This window comes from Calidris pugnax, unplaced genomic scaffold, assembly GCF_001431845.1.
Source record: "Calidris pugnax isolate Ruff unplaced genomic scaffold, ASM143184v1 scaffold1, whole genome shotgun sequence".
In the NCBI taxonomy this organism is placed as follows: Eukaryota; Metazoa; Chordata; class Aves; order Charadriiformes; family Scolopacidae; genus Calidris; species Calidris pugnax.
In genome coordinates, this window is record NW_015090800.1 from 7,360,779 (window position 1) to 7,376,154 (window position 15,376).

The 15,376-nt window shown below is 41.4% G+C and overlaps 1 protein-coding gene across 1 annotated transcript in view; it reads right to left on the reverse strand.

Moving 5' to 3' along the window:
• Positions 1-7,052: 7,052 nt before the first annotated feature.
• PKP2 (plakophilin 2) overlaps positions 7,053-15,376 on the reverse strand; it is a 45,775-nt gene continuing 37,451 nt past the window's right edge. The window contains exons 9-13 of the mRNA XM_014937409.1: positions 15,044-15,217; positions 14,295-14,448; positions 11,809-11,998; positions 10,739-10,826; positions 7,053-9,131 (exon numbers count right to left, since the gene is read on the reverse strand). Of these exons, the coding sequence (XP_014792895.1) occupies positions 9,063-9,131; positions 10,739-10,826; positions 11,809-11,998; positions 14,295-14,448; positions 15,044-15,217 (675 nt within the window). The 3' untranslated portion in view covers positions 7,053-9,062. The remainder of the gene's footprint in view (positions 9,132-10,738; positions 10,827-11,808; positions 11,999-14,294; positions 14,449-15,043; positions 15,218-15,376) is intronic.

Genomic DNA, 15,376 nt, shown 5'->3' on the forward strand with positions numbered 1-15,376 from the left:
ACAGGATCATGAGCATTTAACAAGAATTTCGTGTTTAACAAGAATTTTGTTAAAAGATTTCTCTGGCTTGAGTTGTTACACTGACTTTTAATTTATTTTTAGCTGCGTGTCTACAGAGAAAAAAAAATCCTAGCCAAGGTCCTACAACCAGACTGCACAAGTGGAAAGAGTGGCAGAGCAAAATATACATCTGCCAGAGGCGGTTGGTGTAAACTCATGGGAGATCAGGCACCATTGTCCAGGGCTACGCCTTTTTTACCTTTGTTTTCTTTCCTGGCTAGGAATCAACTAACTGCTGTTTGCTGACTTCAGTGGAGAACCTGAGAGCAGACGTGCACTTTCCAAGGGTTTTTCCAACTGCAGTTAACACGACTGTTTGATCGATGCTGCGAAGTGCGTTTTTCCCAAAGGGGTGAGTGCCTGTGGGATGGGTGGAAAGCAGATGTTTGTCTTTGTGCTGCTCAAAGCCCTCCCAGGCTGCCGTGTTGTGCCCACCCCAAACTTGTTCAAACAATCCTTGCCAAAGCATCCACCCCACAGGCCACGTGTCTGCTTCCATAAAGCTCTCCAACGGGCATCCCCCATGCGTGGTGTCCTGCTCTGTGCTCTTATGGTGGGCACCGAAGGGGAGCCAGCCCAATGTGCAGCATCCTTCTGCTGTGGCAGGACTGGGGGGAAAAAAAAAAAGAGACCAATTCAAGACCATACACAGATGCGTGGAACCTTGCAGGGCTCAGGGATGGGCCAGGGGTGGTTGCCACGAGCCAAGCTGCTCTCTGGCCCTACGGGGAAAGTGGGCTTCTGTGGTGACAGAGCAGATGACATGTGCCTGCCATTCCGTTGTTGAAGTCACATGGCAATACTTACATATGGACTAGTAAATGTTCCTGCAAAGCTGCTCCAGTGGAGCTGTGTTGCCGTGGATCAGGATGAGGGAGTTGAGTGTTGTTTTTTTCTCTCTCTGAGCCAGAACAGTAGGATTTGAAAGCACTTTTCTATTGAAAAGTACACAAAATGGCAACAGTGGGGCCTACCTTTTAAATCTACATATGAAAAACTTCTTAGATCTGGCCACCTCAGGTTCTTATGCTTTTTCTCTCTCTTTTTTTTTTTTTTTTTAATGCCAGTTAGAAGAAATACTGAGGGCACACTAATAATGTATTTTAAGATTTTTTTCCTTTTGCATGGAGGAAAAAGCTGACACTGAGGATTTCTTTAAAGTTCGCAAATCTACATCTATAGCCAATCCTGTAGATGCGAAGAACATGAGGCTGCCTATGAAATGGAGGTGCGTGTCTTTCAGGCATACGACAGACCACTTCTTTTACAGGTGAGCATATTATAGACTACAGAATTCATTGTGCCCTATTTACTATCCATAATTACCCCCACAATAACTTAAGTACAACCCTAAGCCCAGGTGACAGTGATTCATAACAATAGAAAATAACTGATCTAATTAGAACAAAAGTCCTTGGTGGATGATTAATCTGCACTGTGTATTCAGAAGACACAGCACTCGTCAGGCTGCCAGCCCACAGACGTGGCTGTACAAGAGGCAAGTGCCAGAGCAGTGCTGGTTTCCCTCATCTCAGGAATTCAGAAACCTGCAAAACAATATCCCTTCATAGCACCCAGCCTTTAAACCTTGGCAAAATCCACTCCAGCTTCTCATTCACTCCACATTCAAGCTGGGAAGGGAGTTGTGTGCCACCCTGTCAGGGTTTGCAGTGAGGGTCTCCTGAGATAACTTCTCCTTGCTGGAGGCACTGGATGGGCCTCTGACCCAGCATCCAGATGGTCTTGCTTTCCACCAAGTGAATTTCAGACCTTCTGAAATTTCTCCTTTCTTTTCCACGTCGCTTACTTGGCCTTTCTCGCTTTCACAGTTTACCCACCTCACGCTTTTTTGCCGTGGTAGCATCTGCTGCCTGACCCTGTCTGGCAGCACTTCTCACTCCAGGTTTGGCATCCCTCCCCTCTCACCAGGGAGAAGCCAGCTCCCTTCCCTCCTCCCCACACTCCGACTTTCCTGCCCTTTTATCGATGAACCGCTCTGGCACTCACACCTCTTTCAAATGCCTCTGCTTCAGGCTTTCACACCAGAAGACATTTTTTCCTTCCATCTCTTTGTGTCATTTAAGCTACGCCAAAACTTTTGCAATAACACCTGCAGGAACATTACAGCTACCAAAAGCATCTGTTATTGACTTTAAGGTTTTAAGTATTTTCAGGAGGAGCAGTAGCATCATTTAAATAAAATAGGACTAAACCAATGCTGCTTGCAAATATTAGTTTGTGGAGTCTCCTTTTCATCAGTGTGTATATCATCAAGCCTTCCTTTATTTTAAAAACTCTAATCTCTGTCCATATTCTTTTAAAACAACTATGACCCTATTAATAAAATATTATTTCAAGGCTATTGAACATTAGGAAGGAATTTTTCACTGAAAGAGTGGTCGGGCATTGGAATAGGCTGCCCAGGGAGGTGGTTGAGTCACTGTCTCTGGCTGTGTTTAAGGGCCGGTTAGATGCTGTACTGAGGGACATGGTGTAGGGGAGGACTTTGTAGAGTAGGGTAGAGGGTTGGACTCGATGATCCCAAGGGTCTCTTCCAACCTCAATGATTCTATGATTCTATATGTTTAGAGCATCTTTTTTTTTTTCCTAGCATCAGGAAACTTCTTAAAGATCCTTATTTTAATTTTCAGGAAGACAGACTAAAATTCCTGTAATCCCAGCTTTCATGTTAAGCACGAAGCGGGAGCTGGGTAACACACCTAATCCGACACGCTAGCAAAGAGAGAGAGCCAACAGCCCCCATGGCCACCCTGTCCCTCCTCAGGGATAAAGGTTGTCTCTGAAAGCCTCCATTGTTCTCCCTGCAGCATCCTTCATGTCACCCTGCTGCAACTGCAATGCAAATGCAAAGGTAACCGCAGCACAAACGCACAGTACAGCCCCCCCAGCTGTGTCACCAAGCAACTTTTTTATTACAAAGGGGAAGTTTTATGATGAAAAAGCTTTTTTTTCCTCCTTACACTATTTCCTCACTTCTAATTAACAGCTCTTATTCTACAAGGTCTGTTTTAATCTCACTTACGGGTCATTCATCCTGCATGCCACATCCAAGGCTCTCCAGCCTTAAAAAAGTTGCATGGGATTTAAATTTGTGCACAGTTTTTAATTGGGCTTTGCCTAATGTCCAGTGTTTTGAGTTAAACTCAAGCGTGCTCACGTATCCTGAGGTGCAGTGTGCTTTCCAGGCAGAGTTCAACACTGATACTAAAACATTACTGATTTATTTTATTGCTATTCCAAGATAAACAAAGCTGTTCTGGCTGAGCCCCATTATCTTATGACCTTCATGGGCTTCAGAAAGTTTGTGAACTTTCTGAAAGATACTACCCTCTTAGACAGCAGCTAAAAAAGCCCCTTTCACTCTTCAGCATTTTCCTGTGTTCACCCAGTGGCTCAGGTTTGGCTATTTCAATTTCTGGTGAACGCACAGTAAGCGGTATTTTTTTTCAGGGTCAAACAATGCCCTTAGATCTCTCTAGACCTGGAGGTGACCTGAAATCTTTTATTTATGTTACAGGAGCTCCTAGATGTCCAAATGCACTCAAGGCAGTAGTGATGTCCTTCTGAACCCCAAGAAGCAAAGAGCAAGCTGGGGACTTTTGAGGCCAACACCTTTCAACGTGTGAGTGACGGCAGCTCGGCTCGTAGTCCTACAGCTGGTTGCGGTTTAGAGACCACAAAACACAGGCACAGGTAAGAGAGGGCCTTGCACAATTTCAGAGGGATTATGTGGTCAGCATGGAAAAAAAAAAGCCTAACGATGAGCACTGCAATTGCAGCTGGTGTCCCTGTTCCCTTTCATGGTCAGGGTGCTGCCTGCTCTGTGCCCAAGGGGATGAGCATCTTCAGAAGACCCCAATACCAGGGGGGAATTGCAGTATTGGCTCTAAACTGTAGCTGCTAAGGACGTGTAAGGCAGACGCCTGCTTCCTCTTTTTTATATCTGTGGATATTTAGGCTGATCTGAGAGATCACAAAGGGTAACAGGATATAAATAAGGGACTGGGAGTTTAGGTTGAATAATGGAAATATTTGTTACAAATTTTACGTTCCTAAACTTGCATAATTTACAATCACACTGGACACAGCACTGGAAGATACAGCTGAGAAAAGGATGCAGGCAAACTCTAATTTCTGATCCTGAGCTGACAGTGCCTTTATTGCGTATATTAAAATACTTTCGGCTTTGAACATGTGAAATAAGATAAAATGGGCTTATTTCCTCCTCATATGCAAACCTATTAAAATATCCAGAGTATGACTGTAGAGAATGGCAAGCCCCTGCTCCATGTACACTATCTACTACAAAACCTTTTTGGACTTTGATATGTTTGATCAGATCTGCCTGCTGGGTTTCCAGTGGGCAGATGCTGTACAACATCTAAAATGGTATGTGAGGTGTAGACTCCCATGGCTATATTGACACTCGATTTTTCAAACCTTGTCCTTGATGCACTGTGATGTTGAGCTCAAACATGAATTGTCACCATCCTGATTTCTGCTCCTATCTCCAGATCTTTGTCTACTATCAGATGATGCCTCGGGGTCATGTTATCTTCCCTGTGGGCTGGGTCTAGAGTATGAGTCAGGAATGCAAACTGAGCTTTTATCAGTAGCAATTGGAGTGAAAGAATGAAAGAGCAGTTGCTGGACTTGAAACAGGACTTGGGAAACATCAGTCTCATCACTTTGCATAGCTTGAGTGTGGTTCACACTGTGACTGTGCTCATTAGGCAATCTCATGAACCACCCCCCAAAGAGGGCTGGGAAGTGACACTGTTGGGCTTTTCGGTCCTGAACCCTGAAGACAAGAAAATGTAAGGCTTCTGGCAAGCTGGAGGCTAAGGTCACCAGCAAACGGGCAGCCTGAGGTACAATCACTCAGCTTTAACGAGTAGTCTTCTGAGGTCGTGTAAACAGTAGCCTGTAAAGGGCTGGGATCCTTGTATCACAGCTTGTGACGGTGTCAGCTCATCTCACCTGCAGTTTTGTATGGGCCAGGAATGGGCATGTTTAGTTTGGAGAAGAAGAGGCTGAGGGGGGGCCTCATTGCCTTCTACAACTACCTGAAAGGAGGCTGTAGAGAGGTGGGTGTTGGCCTCTTCTCCCAAGGGAATAATGACAGGAGCAGAGGAAATGGTCTGAAGTTGTGGCAGGGGAGATTTAGATTAGATATCAGGAAGAATTACTTTACTGAGAGGGTGGTCAGGCACTGGAACAGCCTGCCCAGGGAGGTGGTGGAGTCGCCATCCCTGGAGGGATTTAAGAAACGTATAGACATGGCTCTTCAGGGCATGCTCTAGTGCCCAAGATTATTGGTTTGTGGGTGGGTGTGATGTGGTGGTATTTTTTTGTTGTTGTTGTTGGGGCTTTTTTTTGTTGTTGTTGTTGGGGCTTTTTTTTGTTGTTGTTGTTGGGGCTTTTTTTTGTTGTTGTTGTTGGGGCTTTTTTTTGTTGTTGTTGTTGGGGCTTTTGTTTGTTGTTGGACTTGATGATCTCAGAGGTCCCTTCCAACCATGATGATTCTGTGTGATTCTGTGTTTTCACAGGAACATTTCTTAATATAATATACTTAATACATATTAATTAATATAGTAATACAGTAACTCAAAAGATACCCCTCCCCTCCCTCAAAAAAAAGCCAAGTAACCTAAACTCCTGTGTCTGTGCACAATATAATGCAGCATTTTAAATAGCTGAATTCTACTTAGCAAGGAAGGGGGGAGAAAAAGCATTAATATTTAGAAGCAATGACAGTAGAAAAAAGGTAAGAGGATGAAATGGGGGAAGGAATGGATAATTCTCTGGCAATGAATTAATGTCTATATTCTGTGGTATCTACTACAACATCATCTGTACTAATTAAGAGTTTCTAATAAAACAACTCAGGGAAAGGTGGTTGTATTGGGTTGTGGTTAAGACACTGCTTCAAGATAGGAGGACCTGAGGTAAGTTCGTGGTTCAGCCAAAGACTTTTTGGACACTACCCAGTATGTTTAAATTCAAGGTCTCAAACCTCCTCGCTGTAAAAGAGCAAGTGAGCAGGTTGTATTTCCTGAGTCCAACACTATGGTGAAGATGGTCCTAATTATGTTTGAGATCTCCAGTGGTGATATGGCCAATGGTAAAGGTTACTGGCAAAGACCAACTAAAGAGGGGTGGAGACAGAGGATGCCAGGTGCTTTGATAGATCAGCAAAACTGGACAGAGAGCTGTAACAGATTTTGTAAGTAAAAATAAATTATTTGCAGGAGCACTTTGATGCCATCAGGAGCATTACACAGCTTACCTTCAGTAACACTCCTGTTGCAGAAAAATCCAAGTCTCTGTACCAAGATTTAATTTAAAAATGAATTTGTCCTTTTAAAGGAAGGGCTAAGACTTGAAAATACATTTGCCGCGTCCCAGAAAGTAGGTTCACTAATAACAACAAAGACCAAAGACAGATTTCTTGGGGTTTTTTTGTATTATTTTTTATTATTTTTCTGACTAACATTCTTTGCTTTCTTTGGCGTCCTGCTGAAATGTTTTTGATTGCATACAAGTAGGAGATCAGTTGCAATAAGGTGTGTCATTGTTTCTCATCTCTGTTTACAGCTTCCAGTTGTTGCCAGGGCTGATAATCTTCTTTGTGACTTCTGAACACTGCTTTGCTTTTAAAGGGACACTATCAATAGAAACAACCCCAAAAGTTTGCACCCCATTCTTAAGGACAACTCACTGGGAGTCAGATACAGTAAGTAGAGAATTTGGAAATGCTCACCATTGTTGTGGTTTTGTCAGTTGTTTTTTTTTAAACAGCATGTGAGTTTCACAGAACTAAACCAATACTTATTTCTAAATATCTTAGAATAATAAGATCTTCCTGCTCTTTAGACAGCAGTTCTTCACTCCTGTGCTACTCTGTATTTAATTTTACTCTTTGTATTTTTGCCTACAACTACTTTTGGGGCAGTAAAAGTACACTTGTCCAGGTTTCCTGGTATTTATTAATTCACGGCATACACACGGTTACTTGGGTTAAAAAGTTAGAAGAAAAAGTTAGATTTTAATTGTCTGTTTTCTGTCATATTTTTACGAAATTATAAAAACAATTTCCTCAACATGTGGTGTGGTAAGTTCCCTTCCCCTGTGTTGTTTTTGGACCTGGAGTATTTTGAAAACAACTTCTTAACAAAACAACAGTATTTTTAAAACGTCTTACTGGAATGCATTTGTTTCGAGTTATTCAAAGCAAATGCAGAGGACTAACAGACCTAGGAAAACGATCTGTGATGGGAAAGCAGGGGTGTTTGCTTACCTCCCCAGGACACCACCTATTCTGCATGCACATGTGGGACTTTTTGCGAACCCTATGAGAACTGCATGCACCTACCAGCAGAATTTAGCTCCCCCATATCCAGAAATGTGTTTTGACACAGTTGTTGGAAGATGTGTGACACAGTGCATGTCACAATCCACTCGTTGAGAGTTTCTGATAGGAGCTAGACCTTTAGCCAGGAGTGTTGAAATGAAGAGACCTGATGATCTCCTCTGTGAGGCCCCTACCCGAAGGATTGTGCCATCCCTTTCTGGATAAGAGGAGCTGTAACAGCTCCTGTGCCAGCAGTTCAGTGTGTGGGTACAGGATGGGCTCCATTCGTGCAGGAGGGCTTCACAGTACGTATGCCAAAGGCTTCGTTGCCATAAATGGGGCTTGGCTCCCCTGATTTCAGAAAAGTAATGCCAGATCACGTCAGCTGATCATCTGATCCACAGAGTTTTTAATATTTAGATAATGCTTTAATGGACAATTTAAGTACTGGTTTGTTGAGATAAATCTAGCTCACTAAAGGTATCAGATGGGGTTTTTTTAGTGCTTCTTTTCCCTCTCTGAGGATCATATAACGGGAACAGCCTTCGGGTACTTGGGAATTTTTCTCCTCCTGTTACATATTCCCACAAGTGCAGACACAGTCCTTCAGTTATCACATTGCACGTCGTTGCTGCAGGGAGGATGATGATTTCAAGCAAGAGAATATGAAGCAGGATCAGATGAATTCCTTAAGAAGCACAGAGCCTTATCTCCTGTGCATGTGTATCTATTTCTTCAAAAATAAAGGCAAGACTCTACTTGCTTTACTATATATAAACAACAGAATCATTTCAAAAATGTGATTTTCTTAAAATAATCACTGAATCACCAGCAACTAACTCTTCCACCAATTAGCAAAGAATGACGGATTGAAGTTCAGCCCAAAGTGTCTGAAACATATTAGTTCTAGTTAAAACTCTTTCTGGACACAGTTATAAATTCCAACAGCCATGTGAGGGAAGATGAGAGGAGCAAGGCATGATGAAAGTTACGTAAAATCAGTTTTGTTGCTGTTGCTCATGAAATCTCAAAGGAAAGAGGCTTAAGTACTAGTGAGCACATGAATACAAGCAATACAAAAATAATCATTTTAACTTCATTGGTGCTTTTATAATGCAGGTAGTGAAACAGCTTTTTTGTGTATACTCACAGAGCCCGGAGATTCTTATTTAGCGTGTGCAAAGAAACAAAAGGGTGAAAGAATTCTGTGTCCTGAGCAGTGCACTTGATGCTTAACCACTGTAGAAAAGTATCTGTATAAAACAGTCTGAAGAGAATTTGCTGTCAATCAGCATTTCAAACCTCTCTGTATAAATGTCTGTTACACAAAAGGCAGTCATCTGAAGCTCTGATAAGCTCTAGTGATAAACCTGGACGAAACTTCACTTCAGACACCCTGAAGAATCCATCTTTGGTTATTCTTATATTGATATATACAGTGACAACAAAGTGATTAGGATTAAAAACACGAAACAGCTACCCTCCAGTCACTCAAGTCTTATACAAAATCAGTCTTTCTTTTTTTCTGAGATACCTCCTGGTTCATGATGGCAACGCCAACCGTGTGAAGATGGTTCTGTTAACTGACATACAATCTCATTCGTCTTCAGTGGTGTTACGATCTGATTCATTCTTTCAGAGAGTTATAAGCTTTTGTAGTCCGGGTGTTGATGAAATCCGCCTTCTTAAAGTCAGCCTTTGAAAAGAAAGAAACAGAATAATTCAGTATCTTCAGTCCCAATTCTGCAAGGGAAGGACGGGTTCAGCTGTCTAAAAGCTAGGTATGGAGCCATGGTAGGGGTACAGGCAGAGTCCTCTATAGTCAACAGAGACAGAACAGGCATCTCCCAGGAGTGACTCCATTCAGTCAAAGATTGGTGAGATGAATCACTGGAGTTGCTCAGCTCTCTCCACTGACTCTACGGGGAGCCTATTCTTCTAGCTCAGCTCTACAGACTCCTAACTCTTAGGTGACTGTAGATGTCAGCTGAGATCAACCCTACCTGAACGAAGAGTACAAGGCAATGCCAAAATGACTTAGGATTTTATCAATCTCATTTGATCAAGTGATTTCTGTTGCGTATTAGACTGACTTTTCAAAAATGGCTAGGCATTAGGTAGCCTGCAGTTTTCAGTGCTGTACCTGATATGGCCAGGGGACCCACCAAACTTGCGCAGGAACAGCAAGTAATCAGCGTTTTTTGAAACTCAGATCCAACAAATGTGTCTTATAGACATACCCAAAGTACCAGTGACTTCAAAAAATTCATGCCATCAGGGATATTGCTGCACAGTAACGTCAGGAATGCAGTTGCAAAAAAAAAAAACAGAGACAACAAAATCCAGCTAGAGTTTATATGGGTACAGCACCCTTACTCTTGACTGCAGATTTCTGGTTTGCAAGGCAGCATGCCTCTGAGTATGATGCAAGACTGTTAAAGGATACTACAGTAAGTAATCTTTTTTGAGCAAATTTCAAGAAAACATTAACAAGAATAAACAAGCTAGCTAATAAATATTAAAGGCTACAGCTTGAAAAAATTGAATTGTTTTAGGTTATAGGGAATTTCAGGTGACAAATTTTGAAGAGCAAGAAAACAAGGAATGAAAACAGTGTGAAATGCAGGTTGATGGCAGGTAGGTGTAAGTCAACCCAGCTGTGTGTTGAAAAAGCAGTAGTAGAGCTTCAAAAGGAAGGGAAAAAAACTGGTTTGTTGGCTGACTCATGCTGGTCATTTTTTTAGTTTGAGTTTGACTGCGGCAGTAGAGATTTGCCAACACCTTTCCCTGGTCCTACCTTTTTGCCTGAATATAACTAACACCTGGTCTCGCAACCATGCAAACAACAAAGGGAAAAAAAAAATGCTCTGGTTTTAAAGCAGGGAGCTGCCTGGCCCTGCCTTTGCTTTTGCTGGTGCCTTAGGGCCTCTGTGTCAGGTTGGTTGAGTCAGTGGTGGACAGACACCTGCTGTGCACCACTTCTCACCATCTGACACCTCTGGCAGGCAGCAGCAGCATTTTTCATAAACTTTGCCAGTGCATATAAAAACCACAGAGGGAGAGAATATGAACACAGATGAGCAAAAAATTAAGAGGATGCATCAGTTTTGCAGGATATTGCATAAGTGATAGGAACACCAAATTCACAGACAACTTGAAATCCTACCATAGGATTGGATTCTGTTTCTTAACATGAAGCATAACTGTTTCTTAACAGAAGTGCTAAGGGCCCCAGAGGGCAAATGAGAGGGTTCTGGACCCGAAAGGACAGATTAAATGACTTTGCTCTAACCCAAACCTTACCTTTTTGTAAGCACTGTGGAGATCGGTGTGTGCCCACAAGGAGTAGAGGAGGACTGAAGCAGCTCTACTAGCTTTGCTGAACATGTTACTGCAGTTTTGAAAAAAAGAGTGATGAAACATGTTTAAATTCTCACTTCATAATCACAGTGCGTGTGCAGATTTCAGCAAATGTAAACTCGTAGCACTTTTTTCTGTCTCTCTTTACTCCTAAATGCTGTTTTACTGCTCTTTAGTTACTCTAGCACACCTCACACTGTCCTGACCACTGAAACAAATGCAATCCCTCCTTGCTTCACTCATTCTTCAGAATTAGAGAGAAATTAAGCAATCTACAGCTTTAATCTTAGAGCAGCTATCATACTATACATCCTCACAACTCAGCATAGCAAGCATTTGAAAGGATCTTTCCAGCAGGTAAAACCTCTGGTTAGTTAGATAGGATTTAAACTATTCAGAGCCTCATGAGGTCTCCTTTACTGAGATGAATTTCCTCTTTCGTTTTGTAAAAAGAGAGAGGAAGGCAAACAGAATAATTATTCTTATTCACAAAGCATTAATTATTTTCTTTTCAGTAAATATTGGTTGTATGTGATTAAATATTAAATAATGATTAAAGGACATTCAACATCTGTTATCCAAAATGCCCCTTGATAAATAATTTTTAAGTACAATTCTATCAGCTCTATAAAAGTATTGCTGCACTTTTCTGCCACAGATAATAGAGCTGCTTAATAAAAAACAGGAAATATAGAAAATTTGGGGGGACAGATAAGATCTGATGGTCAAACGCTATATATATTAGAATAGAGATGATTTTGTGACATCATCTTCTGAGGAACTATTTAAAATGCTGGAACATGGCAAATTTAGCTGTAGATGGAACAGTTGTAAGAGATCTTTCTGTGTTTCTTGATACGTGCAATTCTATTCATATCACAGACACTTGTTTAAGTTGTCCTATACCTTAAGATGCAGTGTTTTTCCCCTCAAGTGGCAGAGTTTGCAGTTTGTTTTTTTTTCCCCAGGAAAAGGAGGAGAGAGAGGGAAGGAAGGCTTCTCCACAGTCTTACCTGTCATTCATGCTGATGGTAATAATCTTGGGGAGGCCATCAGCGCTCAGGAGAAGCCGTGCATTGTGAGAACTGCTCTGTGTCAAGTTGAACAAGGTGTAGCAGATGGAGGCTGTGGTCTCACAGACAATGTCAGACTCTGGGACAGACTCGGGAAGTATTGAGACCAAATCAGGCAAAACTTCTCTCGCTACAAGTTGGAAGATAGAGAAGCAATTGCATTATTAACAGGTGAAGATTTATCTAGGGGTCCTACAAGACCTTGAGCCTCCCATTATCACCTATCAGGGTGCTGGGTGCTCCCACAACAGGGTCATGGTTTCAAACCTGCGTTACAGCCCTACAATTTAGGTTAAGCTGCATCTGCACTAAATCAGACTACGCATTTTGCCTCTTCTACACAATACATTAACAGCTGTTGTACTGTAGTGAGGTCCCTAGACGTGTGCTAGCAGCAGGTTGCCACTTCCCGAGGAACCCTGTGTGTCCTATAGGTGATTATCTATAGGGGTATAGTGATATACAGCAAACTGAGAAAGGGTGACGACAGCACAATTTTTACTGCTGAACTTATCAATGGTCAGCTACAAGGGGATGCGCACACTCAACCATTTACCTATTCAAGAAGAATGTTCTATTCTGAAGTCTGTCCTTACTCAAGAAACACCACGTCACTTTGACCACACTGGATGCGACCCTACCAGCCAACTGAACAGCAGACAACAGCTCTGGACAGTGCCTGAGTCCTACTGTATACTGTGAGATATGTGCCGTGAGGACCAAAGCCGATGGAGAAAATTTAAGAAACAGGCCCTAGCCAGTTGCTCCCACTGTAACAAGGAGCACTGGGCCATAGTCTGGGGCATTTTGGGTCATTCTCCCCTCCTAACCAGTGATTCACTTAGAGCACTTTGCTCTCTTTGTGTTCTGTTCATTCCTCCTGATGGATGTGTGACAAGGTTCATATATTTTTAGATTAAATTACATGCAATTTAGAAAAGGACCTCTAAAACTGGATGAACCACCTGCTATGCTAAGTATCAGTCAAAGCAATTACGTCAGACACGACAGTCCATTGGTAAATCAAGAAAGGCAATTTTTAGAAAGTATACATTTGTCAGTGTCTTGAAAACATCTGTTCAGAACAAATTTTATTTTTTCAAGCGAAATAGGAGATTTTCTGATATTTTTCAACCATTTAACTTTTAGAGATTATTCTCAATTTCTTATCAACTGTTCTTTTTGCTTGATAAATATAGACACTGTATCTAGGAAATGTTCATTTTGCTTGATAAATATAGAGACTTTATCTAGGAAACAGTATGCCTTTCCAAATGTTTCCCTTTGACCAAAATTATCTGAAGAATTTGATCTGAATTCACACGTGTTTTTAGTCAACCAAAAAGAACATCTTTTCATGGAGAAAAGGTTCACCTGTAATTCCCCCAGTTCTTCCTATCATGGTTCGAGCAAAAGAATGACTATGAACATGCAAGATGAAGAAACCTTTCTCCAAAGCCTCATGCTATTCTGTCTTTACCACATCCTTTCGTAAATTGTTTTTCCTGATGAAATCCCAACTACTTCTTCTCAGGTTAATTCCTACTCTTTCTGGGAGATTCACCACTTGTAATTTTTAACACTGTATGGATTATCCCTTTGTAATCACTCCAACAATGTATTATAATATTTTCATTAACAGGGAATGTTTTTTAAGGATTAAACAGTGCCCAGGAGACTGTTCTGCAGACTTTTGGAGGTTAATCTGCCTCATGAACCAGCTGTGTGCCTGTAATTTCCCCTTCTCCTTTGGAGGGAACAGAGAAAAGAACAACAAATGCCGAGAATTCCTTTTTATCCTATCAGTAGGAAAACAATTCAAATATACATTAAACTGAAATGAGAATACTCAGAATAGAAATAACTTCTGATGTGAAAATAATTTTAACATTTTAGAAATAATGTCCTCCAGAAAGACTGAACTATTTTCTCTATAGTATCTTCTAGTTTCCATTCTCAAAAAAAACTTATGCAGGAAAATTGTGCGAGCTGCAAGTTTCCAAAGCTTTGTGTGTAAAAGAAGAAAATACAATTTTTCACCTGAAGAATTAGAGATGTTCTATGACTTGTCCCAAAGGATTACATAGCTGTGGTAGCACAGAGTTTAGCATTCACCTTCCTTTACCCTATTTTAAGCTGAAGAAACAACCCCACTCCAGATCTGTGTGGCTTTTTGCTTCCATTATGTATTTTTTGAAAGTAACATCTAATGAGGAATACCCAATTTAGAGAAAACTTGAATTTAGAGACTTTCTTAGGCAAAACTCTTATTTTCAACCCCGTAGAATGATTACAAGTATCTGACCTAAAAGTCTACTTTTTTTTTTTTTTTATTTTTTTTTCACGGTTTTAATTTAAAGGAGGAAAACTTAAGGTAAAGAGAACAGAGAAAGAGAGCCCCAGAGAAAATGTTAGTCTTTTCTCACCTATATCACTTTGCAGAGAGGTGTTGCGAGACAAGTTCCGGAGCAGTGAGACTGCTGTCTTCTTCACTGTTGGGTGGCTTACATGCAGCATAGCTCGAATGCTTGGAAGGCCATTTGCCTTCTGAACAACAGTCCGGGCCACAGCAAACGGCATCTGTTACAAGGCATGTGGCAATAGTGTGTCATTACCATGAATGTACAGACTCATAAACAACCACAGCAGCTTCTCTTAAGCTTAAGCACGTTTCAAATAGTTTAAATCCAGAACTACATATAAGCTGCAACTGAAAAGGAATGTGATATAAAAGAAGTTTTATATCTTTCTCCCATGTGCTGCTCTTGGGCCAGTTCCTCAGCCAAAACATGACACAGGTCATTAGGTTCTTAACCATGGAAGTGATTCAGAGCCTTCCTCTCCCCATGGGACTGATTACGTGCCACAAAACTATTTTTTTTTTGGGTGCTTTTAACTGATCCCTCATTGTGTATGAATAGGCAAAATTCTGCACATGGAGATGTACAAAGAGTGAGAAGAAGCAGCCTCCACATTAGCCAAGCACGAAACTGCTGCACTGTTAGTTTTGATTTTCCCTTCAATGTTCTTTGATTTTCTTGATCACGTCTGTGAGACAGTGACCTGTCAGTGGTTACCTGATCTCAGTGCTGTGGGCATGTTGCTCTCCAGCCCTAAACTCTATGCATTCACATTAAGAACTGAACGACAAGAAAAAGAAAGTAAGTTGACTTACTGGTCCAGTGCCAGCTGTGAGGTTCTGAAGAGCTCCCAAGGATGCTTCCTGGGTATAGTTTCTAGTACTCTTTGCTATTAAGGAGAGATATATCCTAATCAGGGTGGAATGCCAGAGCGATTCAACACCTCTGGGATTGCTCTTTTCCTCAGGTAGCGGCGTGTCCTGCTGCTTCTAAACATGGAAACAGATCAAAAGCCTTTAGAAACAGTGACCTTATACATCACAAGATAAACTAGCCATTTTGTAACTCTCTATGACCAAATTATTTGGAGATTATAAAGTTGTGAACTCAAATGACAACCTGTAAAATTTCAGCATTTAATTATACTG